This window comes from Pteropus alecto, unplaced genomic scaffold, assembly GCF_000325575.1.
Source record: "Pteropus alecto unplaced genomic scaffold, ASM32557v1 scaffold134, whole genome shotgun sequence".
Taxonomy (NCBI): domain Eukaryota; kingdom Metazoa; phylum Chordata; class Mammalia; order Chiroptera; family Pteropodidae; genus Pteropus; species Pteropus alecto.
In genome coordinates this window covers 12,710,937-12,724,413 of record NW_006436283.1, presented here as the reverse complement: position 1 = coordinate 12,724,413, position 13,477 = coordinate 12,710,937, and the positions used below count along the sequence as shown (strand labels likewise).

The window sequence follows — 13,477 nt, the reverse complement described above, 5'->3', positions numbered from 1 at the left end:
CAGAAAGTCCAGTCCTCATGCCATAGAGAGCTAGGCAGCTGTGTCGTGAATGGAGAGGTTGCAGATTTCCCAAAACTGGCTGGACACTCACCTTTTTAAAAAAGTGTCCAGCAGGCTGAGTCCTGCAGCCTTTCCTGTCTAGCTGCCCCTCTCTGTCTACATCAGGGACAAGCAAGGAAGGAGACCACTTCCTCTAGACACCAGACGGTGCTGAACAAACATGCCTACTGTGTAGCTACATCCACTTCCCAAAAATGACCAAAGCTGGGGAAGCAGGAAACTCCAGGCATATGGTCACCCCTGCTGGACACCGGAATTGCCTCTAGAGAGGAGAGGACGCGAAGGACTCGCCTGCATGGTCTGGAACCATCCCTGGATGGCTCTAGTTATTTCATTAAAAATCAAAAATGGATAAGTGCTTGGCAAAAAAAAAAAAAGCTTTTTAAGGATTCCTGGGACATTGGAAGAAAGGTGAAAGGAACTGTTTCCTAAAAAGTTAATTCTTAAAAGGAATTTGTCCTGAACCTGATTTTAAAAACCACTCAGAGCCGCAGCGAACAGCTAACCCAGCAAGTTGTTCGTCAGTTCTCGGAAGTCCCAAATCAGACTGTCCCCTTGTCGTGTTCATTCCCTAACAGGTGCCTGTTCACACACCACTGTGCACACGTGCGTGCGGTAAGCCGGGCTCCCACCACGGGCTGGGCTGGGTACACGGTGGCTGAGGGGCAGAACGTGGTGTCACCCTCTTTCAGCTTTGAAAATGGAAGCTGGAGGAGTTTGGAGAAATTTAGAAACTGAGTCCTTCTGTCCCCAGACACGAGGATAGGGCATTCATAATAAGGGCATTGCGTCTGGAAGGCCCTGTGATAAAAAGGAAGGTCCCTCAGAAGGGACACAGATCAGGGCACATCGTAATGGGCCATTCTCTTGACATGCCCACTATGTGCCAGAAGCTGGGATTAGGACTTGACACATGTTCTCTTACTCCTCACATAACCTCTGACAGATGACACTGCTCTCTACAAGTCACAAATGAGGAACCGGGTCCTGAGAACCTAAATTGCTCAAAGTAAAGGCGAAGGGGCGGGGTGGGGGAGTCTGAATCAGATCTGCCTGGAAAGTCTCCCCCGCCCGCTGCACTGCTCCCTGCCCCATACTGTGCTACCCCCTCCTCAGACGGGGCAACCTAAGAAAAGCGAGCGACCTGAATGACACCAGGTGGAGCACAGGCGGCGGGTCATGAAGGAAGCTTAGAGAGTCCTACTTTGTGCTTTGGAGAAACAACTCTGCCAAAGGCAAGAAGAATAACAACTTCAGGACCTCCAGGCATTCCAAACCTGGTAAGACGGTGAGGTCCCTCCTGAGGAGGTAAAGGGGTGACCCTCTGGAGAGAGAGGCATCATCCTGTCTGAGATTGTTCGAATGTTCACAGACACAACGACCCTTGAGAGGCTAGCACAAAAGCCAGAAGTGAGATGGCACACTCACAGGGTCAAGATGCTTCTGTCCTCACCACGAGACCCAGCCCTGACCTTGACTGAGAGAGAGATCAGCATGTGATGTGTATCGAGCCACGTGCTTTGTGTGCTTTTAAGCACATGAAGGTCCATGTAGAAGCCTTGATTCAGGACTCCACAGATGCGTAAAGCAAAGACTTCTCAGGTTCTGGTTCCTGTATGTTAGAAACCAGATACCATACTATAATATTAGGAAGAATTCATGCCACCGAAGGGTCATTTACCTTATCAGAGCATTTGCTGTTAGGGTCCCTTTAAAGAGTGAGACCCCGGCTAAGTTTTGAAGGGGTTTTAGCACAGTGCATCCTGGTGCGATCCCACCCAACCTGACCATAAACACATCGGCTGAACCCTGGGAACTGACCCACAGTGGAACCTTGGCTTGTTCGCAAAGCTTCGCTCCATAAGGAATAGAGACTTTTTTTTTTTTTTTAAGAAAAAGGTTAATTGAATGCTGGGGGGAAAACTTCTTGCCAAGGCCCTTATCAGGCCCTTACAGCTCCACCCTCCAGGCCACTCTCTCCAGGGTGAGAAGAGTTTCTCTACCCACGAGGAAGGCATCCCCACTGGTCCAGAGTTTGGACGGTTACAGACAGTTACGGGCCATTTCAGAGCCTGTGCCATTATAAATATCATGAGTCCCTTTACCTTCCGTGCCCACCTGGGGATATTCAATTGCTCTCAACCCTGTTAAAAGCACTGGCTCCTTTTGTTGTCGCAGTGAATGAAGGTAACAGGCAGGACGGCTGCTCTAGACATTTATTAAATCGTATGCTGCACCAACACTGCATTGTACTTCACAGGAGACTGGCCACAGACAAAATAAACCACCATGAATCCGCTTTCGGGGGCTTTTTGGCTCCTTTGTCATCCAATATACACTTTGGCAAACAGACCAGTTTACAGACTTCCACTGCAGATCTGAGGTTTCGTTTTTCTATGTGGCATTCTGGCAAGGGAGATACACATTGTACTTTGGTAGTTTGTCCAGGGTGGAGTTTTTCCCACATGTAAACATTTGACTACACGAGTGTGTGCCAGGTGATGAATTAATGGCACCCCTGCCCTTGCATGATCTAAACAGGAGGCCAACACCCTCATCCAGGCTGCAGTGGAGATGAGAGGCTCCGGGAGCCCAGGCGGCCCTACGGGGGAGGGCGCTGGACCGCAGCCACCTGCTCGGAGAAGTGGCACCGCCTGAGGCAGGACCCGCAGCAACAGCCGTGGATTAGAAATCTGAGCAGCATTTAGGTGGGGAAAAAGCAACCCCTAAAAGAACGACAGTCAGGTTTGGATTTTTTTTTTTTTTTTAATTTCTTCCTTTAAGTAAACTGCGTCTGTCTGAAACTGTGTCATGCTCCCCAAAGCCCAGAAAACGAGGAAAACAAGGAGAGAGCTTGCGCCAAGTCGGAGAAGCACAAGATCAATGCCCCAATCACATTATTTCTCAACTGAGACCAAACAGTGACTCAGCTAACAGCATAACTCATGTGTGGGGTCGGGGGAATTCGGACTTGGTCCCAACTTCCTGTGAAGGTGGAGGGCAGATGAGGCTCCCCGCCCCCCAACAGAAGCAGGCAGCCCCATGTACATGAAAAGGGGCAAAAGTGGCAGCTTTTCGTTTAAAAGGGTTTGTGTCCTCACCTCCGGTCAGAGCAGTGCCCGCGCTGGCCCACGGAGGTGGGGACATGGGAGCGTGCAGGCTGAGCTGCAAGGGAACCCACCACCCGCCACAGCCTTTGCAGGGGGCTGTCTCCCTCCTCTCCTGCAAGTGCCCACAGCTGCCGAGGGCACGTCTGTCTGAAGTCCTGTGCCCCTATCCCCTTCCCAGCAAAGCCGTTCTGGGTCCAGAGAGTTAAAAAAAAAAAGAAGAAGAAGACTCCAGAGCAAGGCTGGGCCAAAGCCACATCAGTGGAGCTTCCAAGGGGCCAGTACCTCCCCTCTCCGGGGGAACCTCGCTCTGATCTCCACCACAGATTGCACATAATATCACTTGCTCCCCTGCCAAACACTGAGCCCATTCAGACCACGTGCTACTCAGCAAGCGAGACTCCTGGTTTGAGTTCAGTTACACAAAGCAAGTCTTGGCTTTGCCAGGCCTGTCGCTGAGGCCCCTGGGTTCCTCCCACAGCCTTGTGCTCTCTGCAGCCCCTGGATTCGGTCCAGCACCCGCCGCCTCGAGGGGGAGGGGCGCACTCCGTCTCCTTCAGGGCTCTGAGCTTCTGCGACCAGGGCTGACCACCCAAAGCTTCTCCATGGCAGGGGCTGACGGGGACGACGGGGGCCGGGGTGTGCGCATGACTAACAGGACACCAAAGCAGCGGGGAGGAGGAGAAAGCAGAGGCGGCCAAGCTCCAAATCCCAGAAATCATTGCTCAAAGAGGGACGCTGCCCCCACGCTCCCCACCCACCCGCCCAGCCATCGTGGGGAGCGGGAGCCCTGAAGGCAGCCTCCGTGGCTGTGGAAAGACACCCGTCAGAGCCCCCCCGGGCCTGAGGAGGCCAGCCACAGCCAGGCCCCTGCCCGCAGGACGAGAACAGCTCCAGTCACTGGGAGCTGGGGCTGTCGCCCTCTGTGAGCGTCTTGAAGTCCATGGAGAGAGCTTGTTCTTCCGCCTGGGGGGGCCGCTTCCAGTCGGATCGAGTCAAGATGTAGAGCACGGCCACAGCAAAGCCGGCCAGCAGCAGGCCCAGCACGTTGGCCAGGACGCCCTCGGGCTCGAACATGCTGTACTCGGTCCTGCAGGGTCAGGGCAGAAGGGAGGAGCCATCCAAGGAGTCAGCATCAGGCCAAGGGCCATTTGCACCTGAGCCAGAAAGATGCCTCGGCCCAGGCCCAGCCCCTCCGTCCCCCACCCAGAGAGAAACCGCCAGGCGGCTAACTCCGCCGAGAACCGGCTCGGAAGGCGGAGGAGGTCCAGGGAAGCAGGACGGGGCTCGGCCTCTGTAGGGACCGCGGCGCGGGACGCTCACCCGAGTTTAAACAGCAGCGCCTCCTTCAGGCCCAGCAGGGCGGCGCCCACGGAGAGCAGGAAGATGGCAGCGCCGAAGAAGACGTGCTGTGGGCGGTAGCGGATCCGCAGAGAAAACGAAGCCCCCGGGAACAGGAAGAAGCTAAAGCCCACCAGCCACTAGAAGGAAAGGCGGGGTGGTGCCGGGGACGGGGTTGGCCACCGTCTGACCAACCCAGGGACGTCCCGGGCAGGCTGCAAACCCCTCCACCCACCATGGGTTTCTTCCGTCTTAAGAGCAGTGATGGAGGAGGCACGAAGCACCTGTGGGAAAGGTCCCTGAGGCCTGGTCCCACGCATCACACTTGAGCACTGGGGAGGCCGGGCCTGTGGCCAAACGCGCGTGCGCAGCTGAAGGGCCCCCCCGGGACCCAAGATCCCCTCGCCTGCAAAGGCTGGCTTTGTACCCATCTCGGAATCTGGAAGCAGCATCCAGCTGTACTAAAGCACCCCTTTCACCTGCGGACACACCTGGAGAACGGGCCCTTCCGTGGCATTATTTTAGCCCTGTTCCCCACCTCCCCGCCTCGCTGCGAGGCTGAAGGGACTCACCTGCACCAAGTAGAGAACAAAGACGAGGATGCCGCACCAGCTGTGCAGGCTGTACAGGTCCGGATAGCCCTTCTTCCTGTGGTAGTCAAACACCGCCACCAGGCCTGGACCAGAGACGAGGGGTCACGTGAGGACAGGCTGATGGGGACGGGAGCAGGTGAGGTGACCCAAGGGAAACCTGATTAGCAGGGATTTCTGGGCTCTTGTCCCAGCAGCCAGTGTCCCCGCCTGGGATGCCTGGAAGGGGGAGGGAGCAGGGCGGCAGGGGTGGGGGTGGGGAGGGCTGAGCCCAGGAACTCACCCACCAGGGCGATGATGAAGGCGAAGACATGCAGCAGCCCGTGCAGGATTTTGGTGGTGCGTTTGGCCTCGTTTCTGAAGACGCGGTAAACCAGCAGGGCTGCGAGAACGAGAGGGAAAGTCGGTGCCCTGGCGGGAGCGGGAGCCTGAGCCTTCGTGCCGCGGGCAGCGAGGAGACACACCTTGGCCGGAGGTGCTCTGAGCTAAGGGCTCGTCCAGGTCCTTCAGCCACAAGAAACCGCAGAGGAAACAAGGCTCCTCTGGGCCCTCTGGCCTTGGGAGCCCTAGCACTGCCCCACCCACCGCCACCTTCTGGTCAGAGGTCTTATGTCCAGGCTTTGGTTTAGCTTGACCCTTCAGTCGCACACAGGAGTCCCCAAGCTTCTGAGCTCATCTTTTGGCTATGATGGTCCTCGCATCGTCCAATTTCGAAGCCTGATCAGAAATTCACTGCTCTCAGGAAGCGGGGCAGGGCCAACACCCCTTGCTGCTACTGGAGAGGAGCTTCGCCTCCAAGTCCAACATCGTGCGCCCCCCACACTTGATTTTTTTTTTACCCCAACTTCAAACCGCCCCTGCAGAGGACGCCTTAGCTCCCAGCCCAGCCCCTGGACCTCCCCTCCGCGAAGCACACCCACCCTTGGGTGCTCCTTATCGAAGCAAGAGGTGAAAGAGCTGGGTCAAGTTGGAAAGGACCTGCCACCCACCAACCTCAGTGCCCCTGTTTGGACCCCCAGTGTCCCCAGGCTCTAAGCCATCTTCCTTCTCTGTCTTTTCTAGAACCTGAGATTTATCTAACAGCAAGAGACCTCTGGGGTGATCGGTCTGCAAACCACCTCTCAGGAGAGTAGCTCCGAGGGATCACGGGGGGGCGCGGGGACAGGGGCTACTCACCGTCTCCCTGCAGGAAGACCAGGCCTATGACCATGCAGAGGGGGTGCACGTTAAACTGCAAGGCGCTCTCCCAGGCAATGCCTCCTCGGTACAGGCCGAGCCAAGCACCCGTCATGGCCACCACCGTCAGGCCCAGCAGCTGAGAGAAAGCCACATAGTAGGGCAGCGCTCTGGGGGCGGGCGCCATGCTGGCTTGGCTCTCCATGCTGAGGCGGCAGCTGCAGGAAAGACAGCAGAGCTCAGAGGGGCGGCCCACAAGCTCCAAATGATACATCCGAGGGCCCCCGAGGCCGACCTCTGCCCCTGCCCGCTGCGCCCCAGTCCCCCAGGCTCTTTGCTGTCGCAGTAATCACCGTCCCACATCCAAGACCCCTCCCGCCCCCCACCGTGCTTTCCCACTCAGCAGGAGGGCCCAGCTGTCCCCACTGGCAGTGCCCAGAGTTCCACACGCAAAGATGGTGCAAAGAAAGGTCCTCCAAATTCTGGGCCAATGCCTGCGCTTTACTTTCTGTTTCCTGAGGCAGTAGGTTTTCTCAGGCGGGGTTCACAGGCGAAGTACACAGAAGGAGTCAATTCCTTAAAGGTACAGGGTTAGTCACGGTTTTCTTCCAGATGGATTATAAAGTACATCTGGGGTGAGAAATGGGGATCCCGCCTTGCCCATGCCTGGTTTTTAACCCTGAAGCTGGCGATGACACGTAGCCCCCCACCCCATAGCCCCGCAGGCCTGGGCACAGCCCGGAGCTGGCCTCCACCATGCAGACCCCACTGGGGGCAGGAGCAGCCAAGCAGCCTGTCACCCTTCCTGCCTCCCTTCCCCTCCCATCGAGGGCGGGCTGGAAGGGCACTCCTCCCTCAGGTGAGGCTTCCAAAACTGAAGGCGCGATAAATGAGACCTATCAGGTGAGACTTCGCGGCTCAGAGCTGATGGGGTGTCCCATACACATCGTTTAACTCACGCCATCCTACAAGAGAACAAGTATGTCGCTGTTCTCATTCTACAGACGGGAAAATGGCAGCTCGGGCTGGTGTGGGAAAGCCTCGCTCTGGGGGCCGTGTGGGAGCGGGTTTCCTGGTTCCTCTGTTCAGTCCCCCAGCCGGTCCCCACTGTTTCCACAGCCTTGTCCAGGGTCAGTGTGGCCTGTGCACAGCTCTTCACCCTGAATCTGTTGGATCTCCTGAACCCCGGCCCAGCCTGGCCCACACGCCCCGGAGGATGGGAGGAGGTGAGGCAGGCGGTGAATGGCAAGGCCTCCATCTGCCTTGCCAAGGTGCTGGCAGAGGGCAGAGCACTGTTTCCCCTCCCTAGGGGAAGGCAGCTGCCCGCCGGCCTCCTCCCCACAGTCCCAGCCTCCCCCAGCAGCAGGGCAGACATCCTGCTTCTTCTTCATTATCAGCAGAGAATGACTGCCGAGCAGACGTTAGGCTAACAAATTTTGGGGTCACCCCTCTAACATTGAGCACAAGCTCTCTACCCTTACTGCTGAGAACTGGTTTCCAGTTGGCCTGGCCTCGTCTCCCTGGTGACCGGGCTGTGTTTACCCCTGTTCTCTGCCAGCCTGATAACTGTTGACAATGCCACCATTTAAAAGGGGGCAGGGGTGTGATAATACACACTCCCTACGGCAAAACACAGATAAGCAAAAAAAAAAAAAAAAACCCACAAGTAATCAACATTTTGATTTATATCTTTATATCCTTTTCTTCTAAAAATATATACATAGTCTTTTATAGAAACAGGATCATACCAGTTTCTAACCTGCTTTTTTAATTTAATGATACGTCATGAATATCTTTTGTTAAACATTTAACTAGACTTCATTTTTTTCACTAAACAACACGAGGTGACCACCTTCGTGCACTTGTCTAATTAACTCCTAAATGGAAAAATGGAATCCTGAGGCAAGAGCTAGGTTCTTTTTCAGTTTGTTTTTGTTTTTGTTTTTTTTCTATATGTTCTGTCAAATCATCTTCCAGGAAACACCCCAATGGCAGATGCGAACACCTGTTTCCGGAAGCCCTGGCAGACAATGAATCTCTATGTCTAGAACTCTTGCCTCTGTTCTTATCTGTCACCTCTGTATTGGTGACTCCCAAATCCAGTGCCAGTCTCGTCCTTATCCTCTGAATTCAAACCCCGTTTCTCACTGTCCACCAATGTCTCTACCTGGATATCCTCAAGCACTTCAAACTCAGCACATCCGAAGTCACACTCCTCTGCTGACCTCCCAGGTAGCTAGTGTGGCTATGCTTCTCCGAGTCCCAGCACCTACACCTCGGCGGACAAGCCACCGAATCCTAGGGTTCCTCCCCCAAGTCTCTCGCCATCGCCTCCCTCCCGACCATCTTCACTGCCACCACCCAAGCCCAGGGGCACAGAGCTTCTGCCCTGTCTCTCTACCCTCTTCAATCTGCCTGACCCCCCTCCCCCAGTGACAGAGACAAAATCATGTGGCCCCACCCCACACAAACAGCCATCCACTCCCTGCCAGCGAAACACCAACTCGATGTCCATCTGCAGCCCCAAGTCCACTCAGGGGAGACTGTCCAGCTCCCAGGCTCTAGCAACGCAAGCTGCTGTTGTCATTCCCGCCACCCCACACTGCCCCGTGCCACGCTCCCTGCCCCTGCCAACGGTCACCTCCTCCACTTCCCCAGCCCACCCTCCACCACAACCTGAAACGGGCATTGTGTTCACCACTTTGTCCTCCACGTCCCCAAGACTGGCCTGGAGCTTACTTACCCTTCAACCTGAAACGGGCATTGTGTTCACCACTTTGTCCCCCTCCTCCACGTACCCAAGGCTGGCCTGGAGCTTACTTACCCTCGTGGGTGTCCTGTCCTGTGAGCTGGTGGGACCTCTGGGCTGAAGCACCCTGCGAGCCCCTTGTAGGCAGACGGTGCGCCTCACTCCTCCCGTGTCCTCTGGGAGCTAATCCTTTGCCCCGACTCCGACAGGCAGAATGCGCCGAAGAGCAATGCTGTCCTCCCCTCCTTGATTAGATTCATCCCCAGAGAGCCCAGGGCGGCCAGAATCTGATTAGCTCTGAATTAGGAAAAACAAAAGGAACATTCTCTGCTGCTGGTGAACCCGCCACAGCTTCTTTCTGCCAAGGGGAGTGAATCGCAAGGACAGAGATGGGAACTCAGGGCCGCCAAGGACCGTCACCCCTGGACCTTGGAGCCACTCGGTGGTAAGGCAGGCCAAAGCCAGCTTTTTCCCTCCCAACCGATCTCCCAGTGAGACAGGCAGAAATTGGAGTGAGGGTCTCTTCGAATCTGTGATAAGAAGTATGGGTACAAGGAGGACAAAGAGTAAAAGCGGCCAAATATATGGTGACGGAAGGAGACCAGGCTTCGGGGGTAAGTATTGTTGTACTGTAAAGTGGTGCACCAGGAATTCTTACAGTGTTATTAACCAATGTTACCAAATAAATTTATTTTTTAAAAAAAGTTCCTAAAACCCTTGGAATTTACCAAGTGAAGAAAATGATAAAGGTGTCTTATGTTGTGTCAGTGGAGCCCCTAGGTAACCTAAGAATGGGGAGGGGGGGAGGGCTGGTTGCCGCAGGAACCAACCCTGAGTGAATACAGGGGATGGGCCTTCCGATTTCACCCGCGCCCCGTCAGCCTCCAGAGAGGAGAGAGGGGCTGTAGATTGAGTTTAATTGGCCAAGGCCAATGATTTAATCAATCATGCCTGTGTAATGAGGACTCCATAAGAACCCAAAAGGATGGAGTCCAGGGCCTCCAGGTTGATGAACATGTGGAGATCAGGGACACTGGCCCACCCTAGTTCCCTGGGGACTGAAGCTCCAGTGCTCCTGACCCTTACAGACCTCACCCTATGCCCCTCTTCCATCTGGCTGTTCCCGATGTTATATCCTTTTATAGTAAACCAGGATCTAGTAAGTAAAATGGTTTCTGAGTTCTGAGAGCAGCTCTAGAGAATTAATCGAACCTAAGGAGGGGGTCCTGGGAATCTCTTGTATACAGCCCTTTGATCAGCAGCACATGTAACAACCTGGTCTTGCGACTGGGGGCAGGGAGCAGGCGGTCTTCTGAGCCGCTAACCTGAGGGATCTGATGCTATCTCCAGGAACGCAGTGTCAGAACTGAGCTGAATTGTAGGACACCCAGTCAGTGTCTGCTGAGAACTGGAGAACTGCTTGGTGGTGTTGAAAAGAAATTACACGCTGGAATAGTGCAATGACTATGTGTGGCTATAACACTCTGCACTGTAAATTTACATCCCGAATGCCCTTGAAAGTCAGAACCCTAATACTGTTTGCACCCCACAGTGGCGGAGTGGAGATGCGTGCTTGTGTTTGCTGGGAGGACAGGGGACCTCGCGGCTAGGGGACCCCTGCTCTGAACTCGGCACCTCCCATTCTCTTATTTAAACTTCTCAAGAACACGACCAGGTTGTTACATGTGCTGCCGATCAATCCCAATTTGATGGATGAAATTGGGGCTCAAAGAGGATAAATGACGTGCCCAAAATTATCAGCAGCAAAGAGCTGCTTGACTCAATTGTTTCTTGAGCACTTACTATATGCCAGACACTTTGCTAGAGGCTGGAACTCTACAGGTCAGACGTGGTCCCTGCCTTCAAGCGGCTCGTAGATAAGTTGCAGAGCAGAGGCAGATTTTAATGTAAAGAGTAGTAAGGATTCATGCCACGAGTTAAACTCAGGCCTCCGAGAGCTTTTTCCACTGTACACACTGAAGAGTGTCCCCTACTTAAATACTCTCCAGTGGCACGCTCCTCCAGCTCGTCTTTGAGTTGGTTGTCTGTTGCGGTGCGACTCTGTACTTTCTAACACCCAGTCCCTAGGGCAGAGATGTCACGCTTTCCAAATACCGAAGCCGGCCCAGGATGTGAATGTGCGCTTGCCAAGGAAGACACTGAACCGGGGCTGCAAGACAGTCTCTCCCCACCCCATGCCAGTCCTCTTGTGTCTTCCTCATCCCTGGGGGAACCATGCTCCTCAAGCGGTTTAAACCCAAGTCACATGAGCACCGGTGTCCCCTGCGGACTCTCCTGGGAGGAAAGGCAGCAGGGCCAGTACCACTGGTTGAGAGAGAAGGGGTGACAGGAGCGCAAGCTACTTGCAAGATCTTCATGTCAGTTGCTCCAAAGGCAGCTCTCCTGGTCCACGTGGGCTCCAGGTAAACAGGCAACCGGGAGGAAGCCAGAGATGAAGAATGGCATTTTGAATTACGGGAGCTCAAGCTGTCTCTGCCATACTCCCTTCTAAGTCCAAGTATGAGGAGTGACAGGAAAACTCACACCAAGCAAGACCTCGGGCAAGCCTATGCCTTGCCCCTGTATAGGAGAGCTCACCGTCAGTAAGATCTAAGTATGAAAAATCCAGATTTACAAAAAAGACAAAGTAGTGAGTGGTTCTGCGCTCTATAGATGATGAACTGAAAGTTTCCTTCAGCAACATTGCTTATTCAGTTTAACAAAATTCACAGCCCATCTTTGTGCAAGGAGGGGCTGCTTCCGATGCTGGGGGATTCGGAAAAGACATTTCAATGACACTGGATGGAATCTGACCTATCCACAAACGCGTTTTCATCTGAAACGTTGAAATCGCTTGAGATTCACTCCCTAGTAAGCAAATGCCTTTCGGTCATGCTCCTTCATTTCCCCGTCTGGACAATGAGAACACTCATGCTCTTCCTTCCTACCCAGGTTGGCCCCCCGGGACCCTGGCTGTTCTTGGGCTTCCTGTGTTCCGAGAACAGAAGTTTCAAGGGACCTGGAAGCAGCCACTCTTGGCCCCACAGGTTTCCTTTGTCCAGGAGACCAGAGTCTTAGAACCAGAGGGAGCGCATGTGGCCCCTTACACTGCCACCCTCCTTCCTCTGTCAGAGCACAAGATGGGGGTGACAGATCTCTGGCAGCTTCTGGAACAGTCACTCCTCCCCTCCCACATACACCTGAGTCAGACTCCACTTAATGAAATCAGACAGGAACAGGAACTACCCGCAGGGCTCAAACGCGTTAAGCATCACTCTCTCTCCCCATGCTCACTGTGAGTCATTAAAAGGTCACCAGGCTTAATCTCATTATGGGGACCAGACACTGCACATGTCCTACAGCCTAGAAGCCGGGGGGCCTGGCCACCAAGCTCCTTATCAACAACAGGGTTTTAACTGAGTTAGAAAAGACGGTGTTGGGGGCCGGGACTAGATCTTTTCCTGATGGGTGAGGCAGGTAAACAGCTCAATTGTCCTAGAATGTCCTAGAATGTCCTAGAATAGGAGGAAAGAGAAAGCAAAGTGAGGGCTGAGCTGCTAGGCAGGGCGCTCTGCTACCACTCGCACCAAGGAGCCCCCAGGAAGAAAGCAGAGCTTGAAGTCAGGCGAGGAGCCTGGTTTTCTCAGCACCAGGGCTCCCGTTACTTGTAGGGACCCTTCAGAAATGTTTTGATTTGTGTTAAAATCAGGAAGAAAAAAAAAAATTTAGCGTTGAAGAAAATGTTTTATTTAATTTAATTAATTATTTTTACACCTACAGCACCTGGTCTTCCTAGGCGATCTCCCATCCAAGTAGTAACCAGGCTCGACCCTGCTTAGCTTCCGAGATCAGACAGGACTATATGTTTTATTTTATTTTTAAATCCAGCTTAGATGTTTGCCAACACAGGTGCTATATATATGTACATATATATATACATATATATGTACATATATTTATATATGTATATATGTGTGTGTGTGTGTGTGTGTGTTTGTTTTTTTTTTTTAAATAGATGAAGGGGCCCATGATGGCAAAAGTGCCTAGGGCTCATGGAAGTTACAATGCAGCCCTGGTCAACGGAATGTGATTAGTGACCATGTGCTCCCAGACAAGCAAGTCCCTTGTCTGAGCCTCCTTCCTCGTTCATAAGGCAGGAAGATACTGAGACTATTTTACTGGCCTGAAGCAAAGATTAAGTGGAATAAATATCTACCGTGCCTAGCACAGTGCCTGCAACACAGTACGCATTTAATCAGTAATCTAACGGAAACTAAATCTGGTCTTGATAGGGCCTTAGGAAGTCACACATCAGAAGCTGTTAACACAGGAGGTTTAGAGCTCCAGAGAGCCAGATAGCAGTGGACAGCAAGACACCCTCTAAGAAATCCACTCCCTTCTGTCTACCATCAGCTCCCCGCTAGGCAGAGCCTTTTGGATCTGGGGTGGATTCC

The 13,477-nt window shown here is 53.6% G+C and overlaps 1 protein-coding gene across 1 annotated transcript; it reads right to left on the bottom strand.

Annotated features, from left to right (window-relative positions):
• Window positions 1-2,262: 2,262 nt before the first annotated feature.
• Window positions 2,263-9,723, bottom strand: LOC102880661 (cytochrome b561). The gene is made up of 6 exons (XM_025047188.1): window positions 9,099-9,723; window positions 6,275-6,492; window positions 5,382-5,480; window positions 5,081-5,184; window positions 4,491-4,648; window positions 2,263-4,257 (listed from the first exon to the last, which is right to left on the bottom strand). The coding sequence occupies exons 2-6, from the start codon at window positions 6,477-6,479 to the stop codon at window positions 4,065-4,067; spliced, it is 759 nt and encodes a 252-aa protein (XP_024902956.1). The 5' UTR covers window positions 6,480-6,492; window positions 9,099-9,723; the 3' UTR covers window positions 2,263-4,064.
• Window positions 9,724-13,477: the final 3,754 nt, after the last annotated feature.

What these genes read in the sequence shown, in the direction of transcription:
- LOC102880661 (XM_025047188.1), bottom strand. Translation starts at nt 6,479, where the DNA reads ATGGAGAGCCAAGCCAGCATGGCGCCCGCCCCCAGAGCGCTGCCCTAC. An exon ending in GGTCTTCCTGCAGGGAGACG is followed by an intron (nt 5,481 to 6,274) that starts GTGAGTAGCCCC and finishes TCGTTCTCGCAG; the next exon opens with CCCTGCTGGTTTACCGCGTC. An exon ending in GCGCTGCTGTTTAAACTCGG is followed by an intron (nt 4,258 to 4,490) that starts GTGAGCGTCCCG and finishes CTGACCCTGCAG; the next exon opens with GACCGAGTACAGCATGTTCG.